This window comes from Salmo trutta, chromosome 12 (genome assembly GCF_901001165.1).
Source record: "Salmo trutta chromosome 12, fSalTru1.1, whole genome shotgun sequence".
Lineage (NCBI taxonomy): Eukaryota > Metazoa > Chordata > Actinopteri > Salmoniformes > Salmonidae > Salmo > Salmo trutta.
This window is the reverse complement of record NC_042968.1, coordinates 36193286-36213285: the sequence shown is the minus strand read 5'-3', so window position 1 is coordinate 36213285 and position 20000 is coordinate 36193286. Positions and strand designations below refer to the sequence as shown.

The following is a 20000-nucleotide window of genomic DNA, read 5'->3' as shown; positions in this document are numbered from 1 at the left end:
ACAGGGTAGGATAGATATAGGTCTGTAGCAGTTTGGGTCTAGAGTGTCACCCCCTTTGAAGAGGGGGATGACCGCGGCAGCTTTCCAATCTTTGGGAATCTCAGACGATACGAAAGAGAGGTTGAACAGGCTAGTAATAGGGGTTGCAACAATTTCGGCAGATCATTTTAGAAAGAGAGGGTCCAGATTGTCTAACCCGGCTGATTTGTATGGGCCCAGATTTTGCAGCTCTTTCAGAACATCAGTTATCTGGATTTGGGTGAAGGAGACATGGTGGGGGCTTTGGCGGGTTGCTGTGGAGGGTGCCGGGCAGTTGACCGGGGTAGGGGAAGCCAGGTGGAAAGCATGGCCACCCGTAGAGAAGTGCTTATTGAAATTCTCAATTATCGTGGATTTATCGGTGGTAACAGTGTTTCCTAGCCTCAGAGCAGTGGGCAGCTGGGAGGAGGTGCTCTTATTCTCCATGGACTTTACAGTGACCCAGAACTTTTTTGAGTTAGTACTACATGATGCAAATTTCTGTTTGAAAAAGCAAGCCTTAGCTTTTCTAACTGCCTGTGTATATTTGTTCCTAACTTCCCTGAAAAGTTGCATATCACACGGGGCTATCGATGCTAATGCAGAACGCCACAAGATGTTTTTGTGCTGGTCAAGGGCAGACAGGTCTGGAGTGAACCAAGGACTATATCTATTCCTAGTTCTACATTTTTTGAGTGGGGCATGCTTATTTAAGATGGTGAGGAAGGCACTTTTAAAGAATAGCCAGGCATCATCTACTGACGGGATGAGGTCAATGTCATTCCAGGATACCCCGGCCAGGTCGATTAGAAAGGCCTGCTCGCAGAAGTGTTTTAGGGAGCGTTTGGCAGTGATGAGGGGTGGTCGTTTGGTCACAGACCCATTACGGATGCAGGCAATGAGGCAGTGATCGCTGAGATCTTGATTGAAAACAGCAGAGGTGTATTTGGAGGGCGAGTTAGTTAGGATGACATCTCTGAGGGTGCCCGTGTTTACGGATTTGGGGTTGTACCTGGTAGGTTCATTGATAATTTGTGTGAGATTGAGGGCATCAAGCTTAGATTGTAAGATGGCCGGGGTGTTAAGCATGTCCCAGTTTAGGTCACCTAGTAGCACGAGCTCAGAAGATAGATGGGGGGCAATCAATTCACATATGATATCGAGGGCACAGCTGGGGGCAGAGGGAGGTCTATAGCAAGCGGCAACTGTGAGAGAGTTGTTTCTGGAAAGGTGAATATTTAGAAGTAGAAGCTTGAATTGTTTGGGTACAGACTTGGATAGTAATACAGAACTCTGCAGGCTATCTTTGCAGTAGATTGCAACACCGCCCCCTTTGGCAGTTCTATCTTGGCGGAAAATGTTATAGTTAGCGATGGAGAATTCAGGGTTTTTGGTGGTTTTCCTAAGCCAGGATTCAGACACGGCTAAGACATCCGGGTTGGCATTGTGTGCTAAAGCAGTGAGTAAAACAAACTTAGGGAGTAGGCTTCTAATGTTAACATGCATGAAACCAAGGCTTTTACGGTTACAGAAGTCAACAAATGAGAGCACCTGGGGAGTGGAGCTAGGCACTGCAGGACCTGGATTAACCTCCACATCACCAGAGGATCAGAGGAGAAGTAGGATAAGGGTACGGCTAAAGCCTATACGAACTGGCCATCTAGCACGTTCGGAACAGAGAATAAAAGGAGCAGGTTTCTGGGCACGATAGCATAGATTCAAGGCATAGTGTACAGACAAAGGTAAGGTAGGATGTGAGTACATTGGAGGTAAACCTAGGCATTGAGTAATGATGAGAGAGATATAGTCTCTAGAGATGTTTAAACCAGGTGATGTCATCGCATATGTAGGAGGTGGAACAACATGGTTGGTTAAGGCATATTGAGCAGGGCTTGAGGCTCTACAGTGAAATAAGACAGTAATCACTTACCAGGACAGTAATAGACGAGGCATATTGATATTAGAGAGAGGCATGCATAGCCAAGTGAACATATTGGTCCAGTGAGCGGTTGGGCTGACTGGGCGATTCAGACAGTTAGCAGGCCGATGCTAACAAGCTAACAGTTAGTAGGCCGGGGCTAAACAAGCTAGCAATTAGCAGACCGGGGCTGGCAAGCTAGCAGTTAGCAGACCGGGTTAGCAAGCAAGCAGTTTGCAGACCAGGGCTAGCAGTTAGTGCACTACTTAGTGCACTACTTTAGACCAGAGCCATATGGCCTGCACCACCTTCAACACTCATGTCAGCTTTATAGTTTGGGTGTACACGCTCGTAAATGATTGTTACTATTGATTCATTAAGAACACTGAAGTATACTCACAAATGATTGTTAGTAATGTTAATTGTTGATTAATTGTTGATTTAAATGATGATGATGATATGGCCGATACTCTTGCAGGTGTACAACATGTTTAACAGCAAGAGTCTGGGCGTCAGAATCAACATACGGGTGACCAAGCTGGTCCTGCTCCACAACCGCCCAGTAAGTTCTGACCTCTAACCTTTGACATTCTATGACCTCTTTGGAATCCTTCTGACCCACACATACTAAGTTGTTGAAGAGTCAGGGCCCACCCAACTGTTTTCTACTTAGTTTTATCATTGGCCTCAGGGCTTGTAATGTGTCTTCTGTGTGTATGAGCATGTGTGTGTGTGTGTGTGTGTGTGTGTGAGAGAGAGAGAGAAATAGAGAGAGAGAGACAGAAAGAGAAAAAGAGAAGGAATGTGTGTGAGAGTTTCCCACTGTTTTCCCCTTCCTATTTTATTGCCTGTCTCTCTACTTTAACAGGGCCCTGGAGAGCCAGTCTAAATTGGTGTCAAGTGTGTGTGTGTGTGTGCATACATGCTTGCTTTTATGTGTGTGAGTGTGATTGTGTGTGTGTGTGTGTGTGTGTGTGTGTGTGTGTGTGTGTGTGTGTGTGTGTGAGTGTGCATCTCGGCAGAGCAGTACTGATAAGAGTCAGTATAATAACGTGTCTGGGTCCAGCATCTTTAAATAGCTATCTCTCCCTAAACTCCCTCAGCACTGCTCCGGGGTGAAGTTTCCCTTAGTACAGATCTAGGATCAGCTTCCCCTCCCCCAATCCTAACCTTAATCATTAGTGGTGGAAAACTATTATTGACCAAATATCAGCAATTAGGGGGAACTTCACCCCTACACCCTCAGCAGGGCTTTATACCTCAATAATAGTACTGTATATAATGTCCCATTAGGAAAGTCACTACGACCAACCTCTGTGCCAGAACAAAGCTACACGGTCGATGTCGCCCTTATGCACAGATCTAGGATCAGCTTGGAAAAGGCTCAACAGACCTTCGGCTAGCTTTCTTGAGGACACTTCATCCTAATACAAGGGCTTTTGTCACTTCTCCTCTTTCCACAGGGAGGGAGAGGTCCTGGGAGAGCTCCTATCAATTCTCCTCTATTATTGTCTCCTTGTTTCTTGTCTCCTTTCCTCGTCTCCTTCCCTGACCCTGTGTGTGATGCTGTCCTGTTTTCTCCACAGGACAGGCTGAAGATGGGCCACCACAGAGAGAGGGCTCTGGAAAGATTATGTCCTCATCTCCTCTCATTATTTCCTTGTCTTGTCTCCTTCCCTGTTTCCTCTACAGGACAGGCTGAAAGTGGGCCACCACGGAGAGAGGTCCCTGGAGAGCTTCTGTCAGTGGCAATGGGAGGAGTACGGCGGCCCCCGTTACCTAGGCAACAATTACGTGCCCGGGGGCAGGGATGACATCCCACCTGTGGACACAGCCGTGCTCGTCACTAGGTAACTGTCATTGTCACTGTCACGCTTCCAATCACACTGCCACTATCCAGGACTGGCACTGTTATCACTCTGTATCTGATATAGTCTCCTGCTTTCTCTCCCTGCTCTCTCTCTCTCAATTTCAATTCAAGGGGCTTTATTGGCATGAGCCAAAGCAAGTGAAATAGATGATAAACAAAAGTGAAATAAATAATAAAAAATGAACAGTAAACATTACACTCACAAAAGTTCAAAAGAATAAAGACATTTCAAATGTCACATTAGGTGCAAATAGTTAAAGTACAAAAGGAAAAATAAATAAACATAAATATGGGTTGTATTTACAATGGTGTTTGTTCTTCACTGCTTGCCCTTTTCTTGTGGCAACAGGTCACAAATCTTGCTGCTGTGATGGCACACTGTGGTATTTCACCCAGTAGATATGGGAGTTTACTTTCAATTTCTTTGTGGGCCTGTGGTCATACATGTGGAAGGAGGTCAGGAAGTGTAGCTCAGTTTCCACCTCATTTTGTGGGCAGTGTGCACATAGCCTGTCTTCCCTTTCTCAATAGCAAGGCTATGCTCACTGAGTCTGTACATAGTCAGAGCTTTCTTTAAGTTTGGGTCAGTCACAGTGGTCAGATATTCTGCCACTGTGTACTCTCTGTTTAGGGCCAAATAGCATTCTAGTTTGCTCAGTTTTTTTGTTAATTCTTTCCAATGTGTGAAGTAATTATATTTTTGTTTTCTCATGATTTGGTTGGGTCTGTCTCTCTCTTTCTCTCTCTCTGTCTTTCTCTCTCTCTCCATTTCTCTCTGTCTGTCTCTCTCTCTCTCTCTCTCTCTCTGTCTCTCTCTTTCTCTCTCTGTCTCTCTCTCTCTCTCTCTGTCTCTCTCTCTCTCTCTGTCTCTCTCTCTCTCTCTCTGTCTCTCTCTCTCTCTCTCTGTCTCTCTCTCTCTCTCTCTCTCTCGCTCTCATTTCAATTCAATTTCAATGTAGGGGCTTTATTGGCATGAGAAACATATGTTTCCCAACACATATATCTGTCTGTCTTTCTATCTACAGTGCTGTGAAAATGATTTACCCTCTTTCTGATTTTCTTTATTTTTGTATATTTTTGATACTGAATGTTATCAGACCTTAAGTCCACACCTAATATTAGATAAAGGGAACCTGAGTTTACAAATAACCCAAAAATGTATTTATTTAGGGGAAACTTCTCCCTGGAGCGTGTCTGTATCAGACTTGAGTTCAAACAGTATGGGGTCTCTGTATCTGTATACATCTCATACTCTAACGAAGGTATTTTCAAGTTTAGTATATGAAATCACTGACATTTGCATCTGATCTAAGTGTGGAAAACTAATTTCTTTGTTCTGCCCACACCTCTATGACCCACTGTCTCTCTCTGTAGCTCTCTCTCTCACTCTATTTCTCTCTTTCTCACTGTCTCTCTCTCTCTCTCTCTCTCTCTCTCTCTCTCTCTCTCTCTCTTTCTCACTGTCTCTCTCTCTCTCTCTCTCTCTCTCTCTCTCTCTTTCTCACTGTCTCTCTCTCTCTCTCTCTCTCTCACTCTATTTCTCTCTTTCTCACTGTCTCTCTCTCTCTCTCTCTCTCTTTCTCACTGTCTCTCTCTCTCTCTCTCTCTCTCTCTCTCTCTCTTTCTCACTGTCTCTCTCTCTCTCTCTCTCTCTCTATTTCTCTCTTTCTCACTGTCTCTCTCTCTCTCTCTCTCTCTCTCTCTTTCTCACTGTCTCTCTCTCTCTCTCTCTCTCTCTCTCTTACGCTCTCTCTCTCCCACTTACTCCTCTTATTCACTCGCTATCTCTCTTTAGTTTCTCTCTTTCTTTCTCTCTCTGTCTCTCTCTCCCTCTATCTCTCTCTCACTGCCTTGCCTTCACCTCTTGTCACACACTGCCATTCTCTCACGATCTCTCTGTCTATTTCTCTCTTTCTCTGTGTCTCTTTCTATGAATTTCAATTCAGTTGACTTTATTGACTTGGTAAGTTAAATTACTTACATTGTCAAAGTATACATACAGTACCAGTCAAAAGTTTGGACACACCTACTCATTCAACGATTTTACATTGTAGAATAATAGTGAAGACATTAAAACTATGAAATGACCCATATTAAATCATGTAGTAACCAAAAAAATTGTTAAACAAATCAAAATATGTTATATATTTTAGATTCTTCAAAGTAGCCACTCTTTGCCTTGATGACAGCTTTGCACACTCTTGGCATTCTCTCAACCAGCTTCATGAGGAAGGCTTTTCCAACAGTCTTGAAGGAGTTCCCACATATGCTTTTCCTTCGGTCTGCAGTCCAACTCATCCCAAACCATCTCAATTGGGTTGAGGTCGGGTGATTGTGGAGGCCAGGTCAAATAGCCCTTACACAGCCTGGAGGTGTGTTTTTGGTCATTGTCCTGTTGAAAAACAAATGATAGTCCTAACTAAGCGCTAGCCGGATGGGTTGGCAGAATGCTGTAGTATTCATGCTGGTTAAGTGTGCCTTGAATTCTAAATAAATCACTGACAGTGTCACCAGCAAAGCACCCCCACACCATCACACCTCCTCCTCCATGCTTCACGGTGGGAACCACACATGTAACTTTTTTTAACCTTTTCTTAACTAGGCAAGTCAGTTAAGAACAAATTCTTATTTACAATGACGGCCTACCACAGCCAAACCCAGACGACACTGGGCCAATTGTGCGCCACACTATGGGACTCCCAATCACGGCCGGATGTGACACATCCTGGATTTGAACCAGGGACTGTAGTGACGCCTATTGCACTGAGATGCAGTGCCTTAGACTGCTGCTCCACTCGGGAGCCAGAGTGGTGAAGAGATCATCCGTTCACCTACTCTGCGTCTCACAAAGACACGGCGGTTTGTACCAAAAATCTCAAATTTGGACTCATCAGACCAAAGGACCGATTTCCACCGGTCTAATGTCCATTGCTCATGTTTCTTGGCCCAAGCAAGTCTCTTCTTATTATTGGTGTACTTTAGTAGTGGTTTCTTTGCAGCAATTTGACCATGAAGGCCTAATTCACGCAGTCTCCTCTGAACAGTTAATGTTTAGATGTGTCTGTTACTTGAACTCTGTGAAGCATTTATTTGGGCCAATTGCCAATTTAGGAATTTTGTTGCTAGATTTTGCAACTTTTCAGACTACCCTGGCAACTTTTGTTTCAAACAGCACCTAGCAAGAAATGTAGCTACTTTAAAAAAGTGACTCAAACGCTAAAATGCACGCATTTTCCCTCTAAATGACACAAAAACGATTTTCTGTGTCACACACTCAGTCACAACACACGTGCCTGGCTGCAAAAGTGCATTGTGAGTGACCTCAGCAGCAGGCGCTCAGCTCGTGCACAGGCAGCAGCAGGCCAGCAGCAATTTCAGCAAATTGCAAATCATTTTTGGCTGACTGCAGCAGCAGTAGTATGCGTTCGACGAGACAAACCAAATGAATATAGTTGGTCACGAATATTTGATCTTGAACAGAACTTACAACATCAATCAACATGTCTCAATCAAAATTGTATAGCCAGAAGTACATAAAAGTGTGGGAGACTGTACCTGAATTTAAAGGGTGGCTGAAGCCAGTAATTGGGGATGATTGTCAGGCATACTGTGCGTACTGCAAATCAGATATGCATGCAAAAATGTATGACATCAAAAAACATTGTGCTACAGCAATGTATATAAATGAATCAAAACCATACAACACTGCAACGCAGTCTACATTACCACAGTTGGTTAAGAAAGTGGATAACTGCAAAAGTGCAGAAGCTACTATGGCAATGGCCATTGCGGAGCATTGTTCGCTGCTAGCATGCCACCATTTAGGTATGGCTTGTATAGCTGCCTTTTCAGATTCTGTGGCAGCAACAAACTTCCAAATGTACCGCACCAAATGCACAGAAATTATTAGGGGAGTACTGGCTCCTTATTTTCTCAAAAGGGTATCATCAGATTTGGGCTGATGGGGGAGGGGGGCGATGCCAGATCAATAACAAAGGCAGTAGTTGAATTTCTAGAGAAGTGTAACCTTAAAAAAGAGAATCTTCAGGGTATTGGCACTGATACTGCGTCAGTGATGATTGGGGTGCACAAGATTTTAAAGGAAGAATGTGCATTGCCCAATTTGGTACTCATGCGCTGTGTGTGCCATTCTTTACAATTGGCTGTCAGTGCAGCATCCAAAGAAACCATCCCTAGGAGTGTTGAGTACTTTATCAGGGAAACCTCCATTTCCCCAAAACGGCGCGAGGCGTACAAAGCAGTGTATGCCACCATTAATTGTGGCCAGAAACCCCTGCAGATCACCAAAGTGTGTGCCACTGTCACGACTTCCACCGAAGGTGGCTCCTCTCCCTGTTCAGGCGGCGCTCGGCGGTCTTCGCCGCCGGTCTACTAGCTGTCAGCGATCCCTTTTCCTTTTCGTTTGGTTTTGTCTGTCTTGTGTTTCACCTGTGTCTAGTTTAGGTTCATTAGTGGGGTATTTAATCTCACCCTACCTGATTGGTTTGGTTACCTGTCGTTGGTTTTGGGTTGCGTTTATTTTTGTTTGGGTAAAACAAGTGTGTTTTTCTGGACTGTGTTCCGGAGTATTTCGTGGGCTGCTGTTGGTCCTGTGCTCATTCTATGGATGGACTCTTGAAAAAACGCCTTATCTATATTTTTACTCTCCTGTGCCTGACTTCACACCCACCTCTCCTAGGGAGCACCTGACAGCCACACGTTGGCTATCGATTGAGCCTGCGGTAACTCGTATATTGAGCCAGTGGGAAGAACTGAAACTCCACTTTGAGTTGACCAAGGCCAGTGAGCATTGCTACATGGCGGATGTGCTCCACACCATGTACATGGACAAGACCAACTATGTCTACCTGACATTCTTGAAATCAATCCTGTCGTGCCCAGAAACCTGCTCCTTTTACTCTCTGTTCCAAACGTGCTAGACGGCCAGTTTGTATAGCCTTTAGCCGTATCCTTATCCTCCTTCTCCTCTGTTCCTCTGGTGATGTGGAGGTTAATCCAGGTCCTGCAGTGCCTAGCTCCACTCCCACTCCCCAGGTGCTCTCATTTGTTGACTTCTGTAACCGTAAAAGCCTTGGTTTCATGCATGTTAACATTAGAATCCTACTCCCTAAGTTTGTTTTACTCACTGCTTTAGCACACTCTGCCAACCCGGATGTCTTAGCCGTGCCTGAATCCTGGCTTAGGAAAACCACCAAAAACCCTGAAATCTCCATCGCTAACTATAACATTTTCCGCCAAGATAGAACTGCCAAAGGGGGCGGTGTTGCAATCTACTGCAAAGATAGCCTGCAGAGTTCTGTATTACTAACCAAGTCTGTACCCAAACAATTCGAGCTTCTACTTCTAAAAATGCACCTTTCCTTAAACAAGTCTCTCACAGTTGCTGCTTGCTATAGACCTCCCTCTGCCCCCAGCTGTGCCCTCAATACCATATGTGAATTGATTGCCCCCCATCTATCTTCTGAGCTCGTGCTACTAGGTGACCTAAACTGGGACATGCTTAACACTCCAGCCATCCTACAATCTAAGCTTGATGCCCTCAATCTCACACAAATTATCAATGAACCTACCAGGTACAACCCCAAATCCGTAAACATGGGCACACTCATAGATGTCATCCTAACTAACTCGCCCTCCAAATACACCTCTGCTGTTTTCAATCAAGATCTCAGCGGTCACTGCCTCATTGCCTGCATCCGTAATGGGTCTGTGACCAAACGACCACCCCTCATCACTGCCAAATGCTCCCTAAAACACTTCTGCGAGCAGGCCTTTCTAATCGACCTGGCCGGGGTATCCTGGAATGACATTGACCTCATCCCGTCAGTAGATGATGCCTGGCTATTCTTTAAAAGTGCCTTCCTCACCATCTTAAATAAGCATGCCCCACTCAAAAAATGTAGAACTAGGAATAGATATAGTCCTTGGTTCACTCCAGACCTGTCTGCCCTTGACCAGCACAAAAACATCCTGTGGCGTTCTGCATTAGCATCGAATAGCCCCCTGTGATATGCAACTTTTCAGGGAGGTTAGGAACAAATATACACAGGCAGTTAGAAAAGCTAAGGCTAGCTTTTTCAAACAGAAATTTGCATCCTGTCGTACTAACTCAAAAAAGTTCTGGTACACTGTAAAGTCCATGGAGAATAAGGGCACCTCCTCCCAGCTGCCCACTGCTCTGAGGCTAGGAAACACTGTTACCACCGATAAATCCACTATAATTGAGAATTTCAATAAGTACTTCTCTACGGCTGGCCATGCTTTCCACCTGGCTACCCCTACCCCGGTCAACTGCCCGGCACCCTCCACAGCAACCCGCCAAAGCCCCCACCATGTCTCCTTCACCCAAATCCAGATAACTGATGTTCTGAAAGAGCTGCAATATCTGGACCCATACAAATCAGCCGGGCTAGACAATCTGGACCCTCTCTTTCTAAAATTTTCTGCCGAAATTGTTGCAACCCCTATTAGTAGCCTGTTCAACCTCTCTTTCGTATCGTCTGAGATTCCCAAAGATTGGAAAGCTGCCGCGGTCATCCCCCTCTTCAAAGGGGGTGACACTCTAGACCCAAAATGCTACAGACCTATATCTATCCTACCCTGTCTTTCTAAGGTCTTCGAAAGCCAAGTTAACAAACAGATTACTGACCATTTCGAATCCCACCGTACCTTCTCCGCTATGCAATCTGGTTTCAGAGCTGGTCATGGGTGCACCTCAGCCACGCTCAAGGTCCTAAACGACATCATAACCGCCATCGATAAGAGACATTACTGTGCAGCCGTTTTCATCGACCTGGCCAAGGCTTTCGACTCTGTCAATCACCACATTCTTATTGGCAGACTTGACAGCCTTGGTTTCTCAAATGATTGCCTCGCCTGGTTTACCAACTACTTCTCTGATAGAGTTCAGTGTGTCAAATTGGAGGGCCTGTTGTCCGGACCTCTGCCAGTCTCTATGGGTGTGCCACAGGGTTCAATTCTCGGGCTGACTCTCTTCTCTGTGTACATCAATGATGTTGCTCTTGCTGCTGGTGATTCTCTGATCCACCTCTTCGCAGACGACACCATTCTGTATACTTCTGGCCCCTCTTTGGACACTGTGTTAACTAACCTCCAGACGAGCTTCAATGCCATACAACTCTCTTTCCGTGGCCTCCAACTGCTCTTAAACGCAGGTAAAACTAAATGCATGCTGTTCAATCGATCACTGCCCGCACCTGCTCGCCCGTCCAGCATCACTACTCTGGACGCCTCTGACTTAGAATATGTGGACAACTACAAATACCTGGGTGTCTGGTTAGACTGTAAACTTTCCTTCCAGACTCACATTAAGCATCTCCAATCCAAAATTAAATCTAGAATCGGCTTCCTATATCGGAACAAAGCATCCTTCACTCATGCTGCTGAACACACCCTCGTAAAACTGACCATCCTACCGATCCTCGACTTCGGTGATGTCATCTATAAAATAGCCTCCAACACTCTACTCAACAAACTGGATGTAGTCTATCACAGTGCCATCTGTTTTGTCACCAAAGCCCCATACACTACCCACCATTGCGACCTGTACACTCTCGTTGGTTGGCCCTCGCTTCATACTCGTCGCCAAACCCACTGGCTACAGGTTATCTACAAGTCTCTGCTAGGTACAGCCCCGCCTTATCTCAGCTCACTGGTCACCATAGCAGCACCCACTCGTAGCATGCGCTCCAGCAGGTATATCTCACTGGTCACCCCCAAAGCCAATTCCTCAATTTGGCTGCCTTTCCTTCCAGTCCTCTTTTGCCAATGACTGGAACGAACTGCAAAAATCTCTGAAGCTGAAGACTCATATCTCCCTCACTAGCTTTAAGCACCAGCTGTCAGAGCAGCTCACAGATCACTGCACCTGTACATAGCCCATCTGTAAACAGCCCATCTATCTACCTACCTCATCCCCATACTGTATTTATTTATTTATCTTGCTCCTTTGCACCCCAGTATCTCTACTTGCACATTCATCTTCTGCACATCTACCATTCCAGTGTTTAATTGCTATATTGTAATTACTTTGCCACCATGGCCTGTTTATTGCCTTAACTTACCTCATTTGCACTCACTGTATATAGACTTTTTGTTTTCTTTTGTTCTACTGTATTATTGACTGTATGTTTTGTTTATTCCATGTGTAACTCTGTGTTGTTGTATGTGCCGAATTGCTACACTTTATCTTGGCCAGGTCGCGGTTGCAAATGAGAACTTGTTCTCAACTAGCCTACCTGGTTAAATAAAGGTTAAATAAAAAATAAACATCTCACTCTATCACCATACCTTGGGTACCTTTTCGAGAGCACGGTGTACCAACTCAGTCTTGCGCCAGAGGACAAAAAGGTCATTCGGAGACAGTGCATCAACTACATTGTTGCTTTAAGCACGGAGCTGCAAGCAAGGCTTCCAGACAACCTTGAAGCCTGCGAAACATGGCCTTGTTCAGTGTTAAGGAAACGCTAAATCACAATAAAGGCACCACTGAAATGATTAAAGTAGCTGAGCTACTGGTGTACCAGCCCCAAACAATTGATAAAATTGGAGAAACATCCATCTGTTTAGGTGGGACTTAAATGAAAATACAGTCGAGTTTTGGAGTGAAGTGAATAACTACACGGACTCTTCCGGGTCAAATCCATTTGACGAACTGTGCAAAGCTGCAGTCGCTGCCCTCTCCTTGCCACACTCAAATGCGGAGGTTGAACGGCTGTTCAGCCAAATGAGTGTGGTCAAGTCAAAGTTAAGAAATAGAATGTCACTGCACACTCTCAATTCCATACTCCTGGTGCGGTACGGACTGAAGCTGTCTGGTGATACCTGTTACCAGCATAAACTACCAAGTGAAGTTCTGCAGCAGTTTGGCACCACAGCAGCATACAGCTTTAAGGCCACTCCATCCTCTTCTGCTGGTTCCAGCTCTGTGACAATGCAGCTGGACAGTGAAGATGAAGAGGATTATCTTGCCAATCTATGATTCATCATATTTACAGTGCGTATGCAAGGAGTGGACTTTCTGGAACTGGCGGAGACACACAGCTGATGGTGGCAGTGTGTACTGCAGTGTGAGCGAGAACAGTGGCAATATCTGGAGGAAACCATTGAGCAGCTAGCCAGCCAACCAGCACAACAACCTGGAGAGAGCTAGAGAGAGATGCCTAGCGCACACATCATTATTTGAGTTAATTTGCTTCTTCAATAAGATAGCATATATACCTTCTTATTAGCTTGTACCAAGAATTTTGATCAGTTAGCTAGCATGTTAACTAACTACCAATACATTGCTTAAAACTATAATTGTTCAGAATGTGTAGGTTAACTAGTTAAAAAGAAAATAAATTAAATGTAATTGTTCAATAATGTGTAATGTGTAATTGTTCAATAATTCAATATGTTGTGTTTAAAAATAAAAATATCTGATCATATAACATGTGTTGTGTTTATATTACTTTTACAAATAAAAATATGTGATAATAAACAAACAAAACTAAACTAACAAATGCCAAATCATATTTTTCGCTGAGATGGCCAGTCAATTTGAGTAACGTTATTGTGTATTCTACGTAATGATGCAGTTTTACGTTATTGACGTCATCACGCAATGACTTCATAACATGTATTTAGCAACTTTTAGCAACAAATCGACCTGCTTCTAGCAACTGAGTTAACTGACGTGCAGTTAACTCTAATGAACTTATCCTCTGCAGCAGAGGTAACTCTGGGTCTTCCTTTCCTGTGGCGGTCCTCATGAGAGCCAGTTTCATCATAGCGCTTGATGGTTTTTGCGGCTGCACTTGAAGAAAAGTTGAAAGTTCTTGAAATTTTCCGCATTGACTGACCTTCATGTTTTAAAGTAATAATGGACTGTTGTTTCTCTTTGCTTATTTGAGCTGTTCTTGCCATAATATGGACTTGGTCTTTTACCAAATAGGGCTATTTTCTGTATACCACCTCTACCTTGTCACAACACATTTGATTGTCTCAAACGCATTAAGAAGGAAAAACATTAGACAAATTTACTTTTAACAAGGCACACCTGTCAAATGAAATGCATTCCAGGTGACTACCTCATGAAGCTGGTTGAGAGGATGCCAAGAGTGTGCAAAGCTGTCATCATTGCAAAGGGTGGTGTCACATCCTGACCAGCAGAGGGAGCAATTGGATTAGTATTGGTCAGGATGTGGCAGGGTTTTTGTGTGTGTGAATGGTTGTGTTGGTGATTAGGACTCCCAATTGAAGGCAGGTGTGTTGAGTTGCCTTTGATTGGGAGTCCTATATAGGAGTGTGTGTTTTTCTTTGAGGTTGTGGGTAATTGTTTCTTGTTTAGTGTGGTTGCACCTGACAGGACTGTTGGCTGTCAGTTTCCTTGTTTTTGTTCTTGTATAGTGTTCGTTCTAATTAAATTGAAGGATGAATACTAACTCTGCTGCATTTTGGTCCATTTCTGAAGACAGCTGTGACAGGTGGCTATTTTAAAGAATCTTAAATCTCAAATATATTTTAATTTGTGTAACACTTTTTGGGTTAATATATGACTCATATGTGTTATTTCATGATTTTGATGTCTTGTAGAAAATAGTCAAATGTAGAAAATATTAAAAATAAAGAAAAACCCTTGAATGAGTAGGTGTGTCCAAACTATATAACAAAAATTGTGGGACCAACAGCAATAAGGCATCAATAATAGTAATAGAAGTAGTAGTAGTGGAAATGGGAATACCGTTAACAGGAACTACAACAGCAATATTAATGATAATAATAATAATAATAATACATTAAAGCAATAGTAATAGGCCAGACTCAACATGATTAAGAAGCCACACGACATGGTATGAAAGCCACATTTTTATTTTATCATATTTTTTTCACCTTTATTTAACCAGGTAGGCCAGTTGAGAACAAGTTCTCATTTACAACTGCGACCTGGCCAAGATAAAGCAAAGTGGTGCAACAAAAACAATGACACAGAGTTACACATGGGATAAACAAACGTACAGTCAATAACACAATAGAAAAATCTGTATACAGTGTGTGCAAATGAAGTAAGGAGATAAGCCAATAAATAGGCCAATAGTGGCGAAGTAATTACAATTTAGCAATTTACACTGGAGTGATATATGTGCAAGTAGAAATACTAGTGTGCAAAAGAGCAGAAAACCAAAACAAATATGGGGATGAGGTACCGTAATTTCCGGACTATTAAGCGCACCTGAATATAAGCCACACCCACTGAATTTAAGAAAAAATATTATTTTGAACATAAATAAGCCGCACATGTCTATAAGCCGCAGGTGCCTACCGGTACATTGAAACAAATGAACTTTACACAGGCTTTAACGAAACCCGGCTTGTAACAAAAATACATAGGCTTTAACGAAACACGGCTTGTAACAAAAATAAATAGGCTTTAACGAAACACGGCTTGTAACAAAAAATAAAAAATTAGCAGTAAGCTTTAGTTGTCTTTTTGCACTGAGTCAATTCCTCACGCTGCTGTTTCCAACGTCTTATCATCGACTCATTAAGACCAAGCTCCCGTGCAGCAGCTCTATTTCCTTTTCCAACAGCCAGATCAATCGCCTTCAACTTGAAAGCTGCATCATATGCATTTCTCCGTGTCTTTGCCATGATGAGGGTGACAAAATGACTACCGTAATAAGTTTGAGAGCGCTCGATTTAATCTAAACAGTAAACAAAAAAGTTGTTTGACCTGAACCCGTTCGGCAATTTCATTGGTCTAATGAAAGCTTCATGCCGCCAAAAAACTGAGCACGTCACAGAATGTGTTTTTTTGGAGCAAAAAAAAATTGAAAGCGGGAAAAATCCATATATTAGCCGCGTCATTGTTTAAGCCGTGAGGTTCAAAGTTTGAGAAAAAAGTTGCGGCTTATAGTCCGGAATTAAGGGTAGGTACTTGGTTGGATGAGCTATTTACAGATGGGCTGTGTACAGCTGCAGCGATCTGTAAGCTACTCTGCCAGCTAACGCTTAAAGTTAGTGAGGGAGATATGTCTCCAACTTCAGGGATTTTTGCAATTCGTTCCAGTCATTGGCAGCAGAGAACTGGAAGACTTATAGATTACCTGGAGCCAGTGGGTTTGGCGATGAATATGTAGCGAGGACCAGCCAACAAGAGCATACAGGTCGCAGTGGTGGGTAGTATATGGGGCTTTGGTGACAAAACAGGTGGCACTGTGATAGACTGCATCCAATTTGCTGAGTAGAGTGTTGGAGGCTAATTTGTAAATGACATCGCCGAAGTCAAGGATCGGTAGGATAGCCAGTTTTACGGGGGTAGGTTTGGCAGCATGAGTGAAGGAGGCTTTGTTGCGAAATAGGAAGCTGATTCTAGATTTAATTTTGGGTTGGAGATGCTTAACGTGAGTCTGGAAGGAGAGTTTACAGTCTAGCCAGAGACTTAGGTATTTACAGTTGTCCACATATTCTAAGTCAGAACCGTCAAGAGTAGTGATGCTAGTCGGGCGGGCGGTGCGGGCAGCGATCGTTTGTAGAGCATGCATTTCGTTTTACTAGCATTTAAGAGCAGTTGGAGGCCACGGAAGGAGAGTTGTATGGCATTGAAGCTCGTTTGGAGGGTTGTTAACACAGTGTCCAAAGAAGGGCCAGATGTATTCAGAATGGTGTCGTCTGCGTAGAGGTGGATCAAAGCATCACCCGCAGCAAGAGAGACATCATTGATATATACAGAGAAAAGAGTCTGCCCGAGAATTGATCCCTGTGGCACCCCCATAGAGACTGCCAGAGGTCCGGACAACAGGCCCTCAGATTTGACATGGTATGTAAGCCACATGACATGGTATGAAAGCCACATGACATGGTATGAAAGCCACATGACATGGTATGAAAGCCACATGACATGGTATGAAAGCCACAACAAAATAAAATGGGGAAATAATATTGATATTACACTGGCTCCAGTTCATCTATAAGTCTCTGCTAGGTAAAGCCCCGCCTTATCTCAGCTCACTGGTCACCATAGCAACACCCACCCGTAGCACGTGCTCCAGCAGGTATATTTCACTAGTCATCCCCAAAGCCAACACCTCCTTTGGCCACCTTTCCTTCCAGTTCTCTGCTGCCAATGACTGGAACGAATTGCAAAAATCACTGAAGCTGGAGACTTATATCTCCCTCACTAACTCTAAGCATCAGCTGTCAGAGCAGCTTACCGATCACTGCACCTGTACACAGCCCATCTGTAAATAGCCCATCCAACTACCTCCTCCCCATATTGTTATTTTAAATTATTTTACTCTTTAGCACTCCAGTATCTCCACCTACTCATCATCATCTGCACATCTTTCACTTCAGTGTTAATGCTAAATTGTAATTATTTTGCCACTATTGCCTATTTATTGCCTTACCTCCCTAATCTTACTACATTTTCACACAATGTATATATATTTTTATATTGTGTTATAGACTGTACGTTTGTTTATCCCATGTGTAACTCTGTGTTGTTGTTTTTGTCGCACTGCTTTGCTTTATCTTGGCCAGGTCGCAGTTGTAAATGAGAACTTTTTCTCAACTGGCCTACCTGGTTAAATAAAGGTGAAATAATTGTATTTATTTTTTTAATTACATTGCACTTTTCACTGTCTGTCCCTCAGGATGTGGCAGGAGGATGCATATTTGGCTGCCAAAACTGCACATTGAGGCTTTTCACACAATAAATATTTTTTTTCTTCTAATTCTTTGTAATGAATGATCATTTTGGAAAAGAAAGATTCTTTTAGGTCTGAGTATTCGTCACAGTATAATGGGAAATACATCTCTGTCTGTACCTCTCCCCTGGAGCAGAGTGAGCACAGCCTGTCCTCTCTGGGCAGCCACGTTTGTCTCTATAGCCAGACTGTGCTCACTGAGTCTGTACCTAGTCAGTGTTTTCCTCAGTTTTCTTTCAGTCACAGTGGTCAGATAGTCTTCCACCATGTACTGTCTGTTTAGAGCCAAATAGCATTGACGTTTACTTTGATTTGTTGTGGTGTCTTTCCAATAGGTGATAGATTTTTATTTTTGCTTTGATGATTTGGTTGGGCCAGATTTTCTGAGTGCAGTCCTGAGGCTCTATGGGTTGGTTTGGGTTAGGGAACTGAGCCTCAGAACCAGCTGGCTCAGTGCAGTCCTGAGGCTCTATGGGTTGGTTTGGGTTAATGACGTGAGCCTCAGAACCAGCTGGCTGAGTGCAGTCCTGAGGCTCTATGGGTTGGTTTAGGTTAGGGAACTGAGCCTCAGAACCAGCTGGCTGAGTGCAGTCCTGAGGCTTTATGGGTTGGTTTGTGTGAGGGAACTGAGCCTCAGAACCAGCTGGCTGAGTGCAGTCCTGAGGCTTTATGGGTTGGTTTGGGTTAGGGAACTGAGCCTCAGAACCAGCTGGCTGAGTGCAGTCCTGAGGCTTGTCGTGTCTTCGGCTATGCCGGATTAAGTGATATGACATGCTATTCTATAAAATCCTTTCTCTGTAATTAATATTACCTGATTGAGCTAATCATGTAAATGTAATTAACTAGAAAGTCGGGGCACCACGGAAGAACGTTTATAGAGCTGTTATCTTCCGAATAAACTCTTAAAGACCTAGTAATCGTTTACATCAATAGCAGTCTACATTAATCGTCACCTTATTTTCAGTCTCATATGAAAGTTGTAAATTCTTGGTTATCTTCACGAACCCTGGCTAACAAGTTGAATCAGCAATACAAAATTGGGTTTAATTATTTATTTACCAAATACCTAAACTAATCACACAGAATTACATATACACAGAATACAAATTATGTCATACAGAAAATGTCCCTGGTGGACGGAACCTGTATGAGGCTTGTTAAACAAAGAGAGGGGGTTGGGCTTGAATGAAAGAGCGGGAAGACTTAGGAACAAAGAAACAGCAGCTATGCTATCGTAAATACAGAATCTTATGCATTCTAAATTACCGCCCATTTGGAAAAGGAAAATGCAATAAATATTTACTCTGAGCTGCGCTTCGGTAGGTTGGTTGTAGATACTGGCCGTGTTGGCCAACAGAGATCTTCCTGTCATCGGAAGAATGTCACTGGTGGTAAATTGGATACGTTGTAGTATCTTCGTTGTGTGTTAGACTGGATACGTCGTCCGTCCTTTCCTAGCCCACGTTTACAGTGGCCGCTGCTAACTCAACGGCTAGGAAGTATCACTTCTGTAGTGAATAAGAGTTCAAGGTTCATACCATTCGCAACCAAAGCTCACGCTGAGGTTGGCTTAGTTCTGTACTTAAAATGTTAGTCCTTTTACCGCAGAGGCTGCAGACCTCACGTACCCGGAACAGGCTGGTTACGTTTTCGTCACTGACTTATATAGTGGCGAGGGGAGAAGGGTGTGTTTCATCGTTTATAACCCCTGTCTCTTCACAGGGGCGGGCCACTGATTGGTCAGGGCTCTTTCCTTATGAAAACCCAATTCTCTCATTTGGAAGCTAAAATTACATTTAATCTCCTAACAAACAGTTTCAATATCAAACATTTAAATTGCACAACAATTCCATGTGAATCTGAATCTGAACTAGAATGTGTAGACTTTCCCAGGTACAGTTTATGTTGTTCTGTCATCAGTCATAATGTCTCAGATGACAACCGAACTGACATCCATACTCATTAAGTACCTGGTATATTTCCAACTGGTTCTATTACCGAAATATGGTTCCTTTCCCCCCACTTGTTTGATGTTCCCAGACTCTCTATATTTAACAAAGGCTATTCAAAAGTCCTTCAGTAGGGTCAGAGAGAGAGGGGAAGGGAGAAAGGTATTTATGGGGGGGTCATAAACCTTACCCACAGGCCAACGTCATGACAGGCTCTATTGGTTGGTTTGGGTTAGGGAACTGAGCCTCAGAACCAGCTGGCTGAGTGCAGTCCTGAGGCTCTATGGGTTGGTTTGGGTTAGGGAACTGAGCCTCAGAACCAGCTGGCTGAGTGCAGTCCTGAGGCTCTATGGGTTGGTTTGGGTTAGGGAACTGAGCCTCAGAACCAGCTGGCTAAGGGGACTCTTCTCATGTTTCATCTCTTGACATTGTAGGGCTGTGTGATGGAATGTTTCGGGGTAGCTTGTTTTAAGATGGTAGTAAAATTTGATGGCTCTTTTTTCTATTAGAATTAT

General features: G+C 43.6%; 1 protein-coding gene across 3 annotated transcripts in view; it reads left to right on the top strand.

Annotated features, from left to right (window-relative positions):
- LOC115203456 (A disintegrin and metalloproteinase with thrombospondin motifs 17) overlaps positions 1-20000 on the top strand; it is a 235254-nt gene that overhangs the window by 57515 nt on the left and 157739 nt on the right. For all 3 annotated transcript variants that reach the window (XM_029768142.1, XM_029768140.1, XM_029768141.1), the window contains exons 5-6: positions 2415-2498; positions 3629-3786. In XM_029768142.1, the coding sequence (XP_029624002.1) occupies positions 2415-2498; positions 3629-3786 (242 nt within the window). The remainder of the gene's footprint in view (positions 1-2414; positions 2499-3628; positions 3787-20000) is intronic.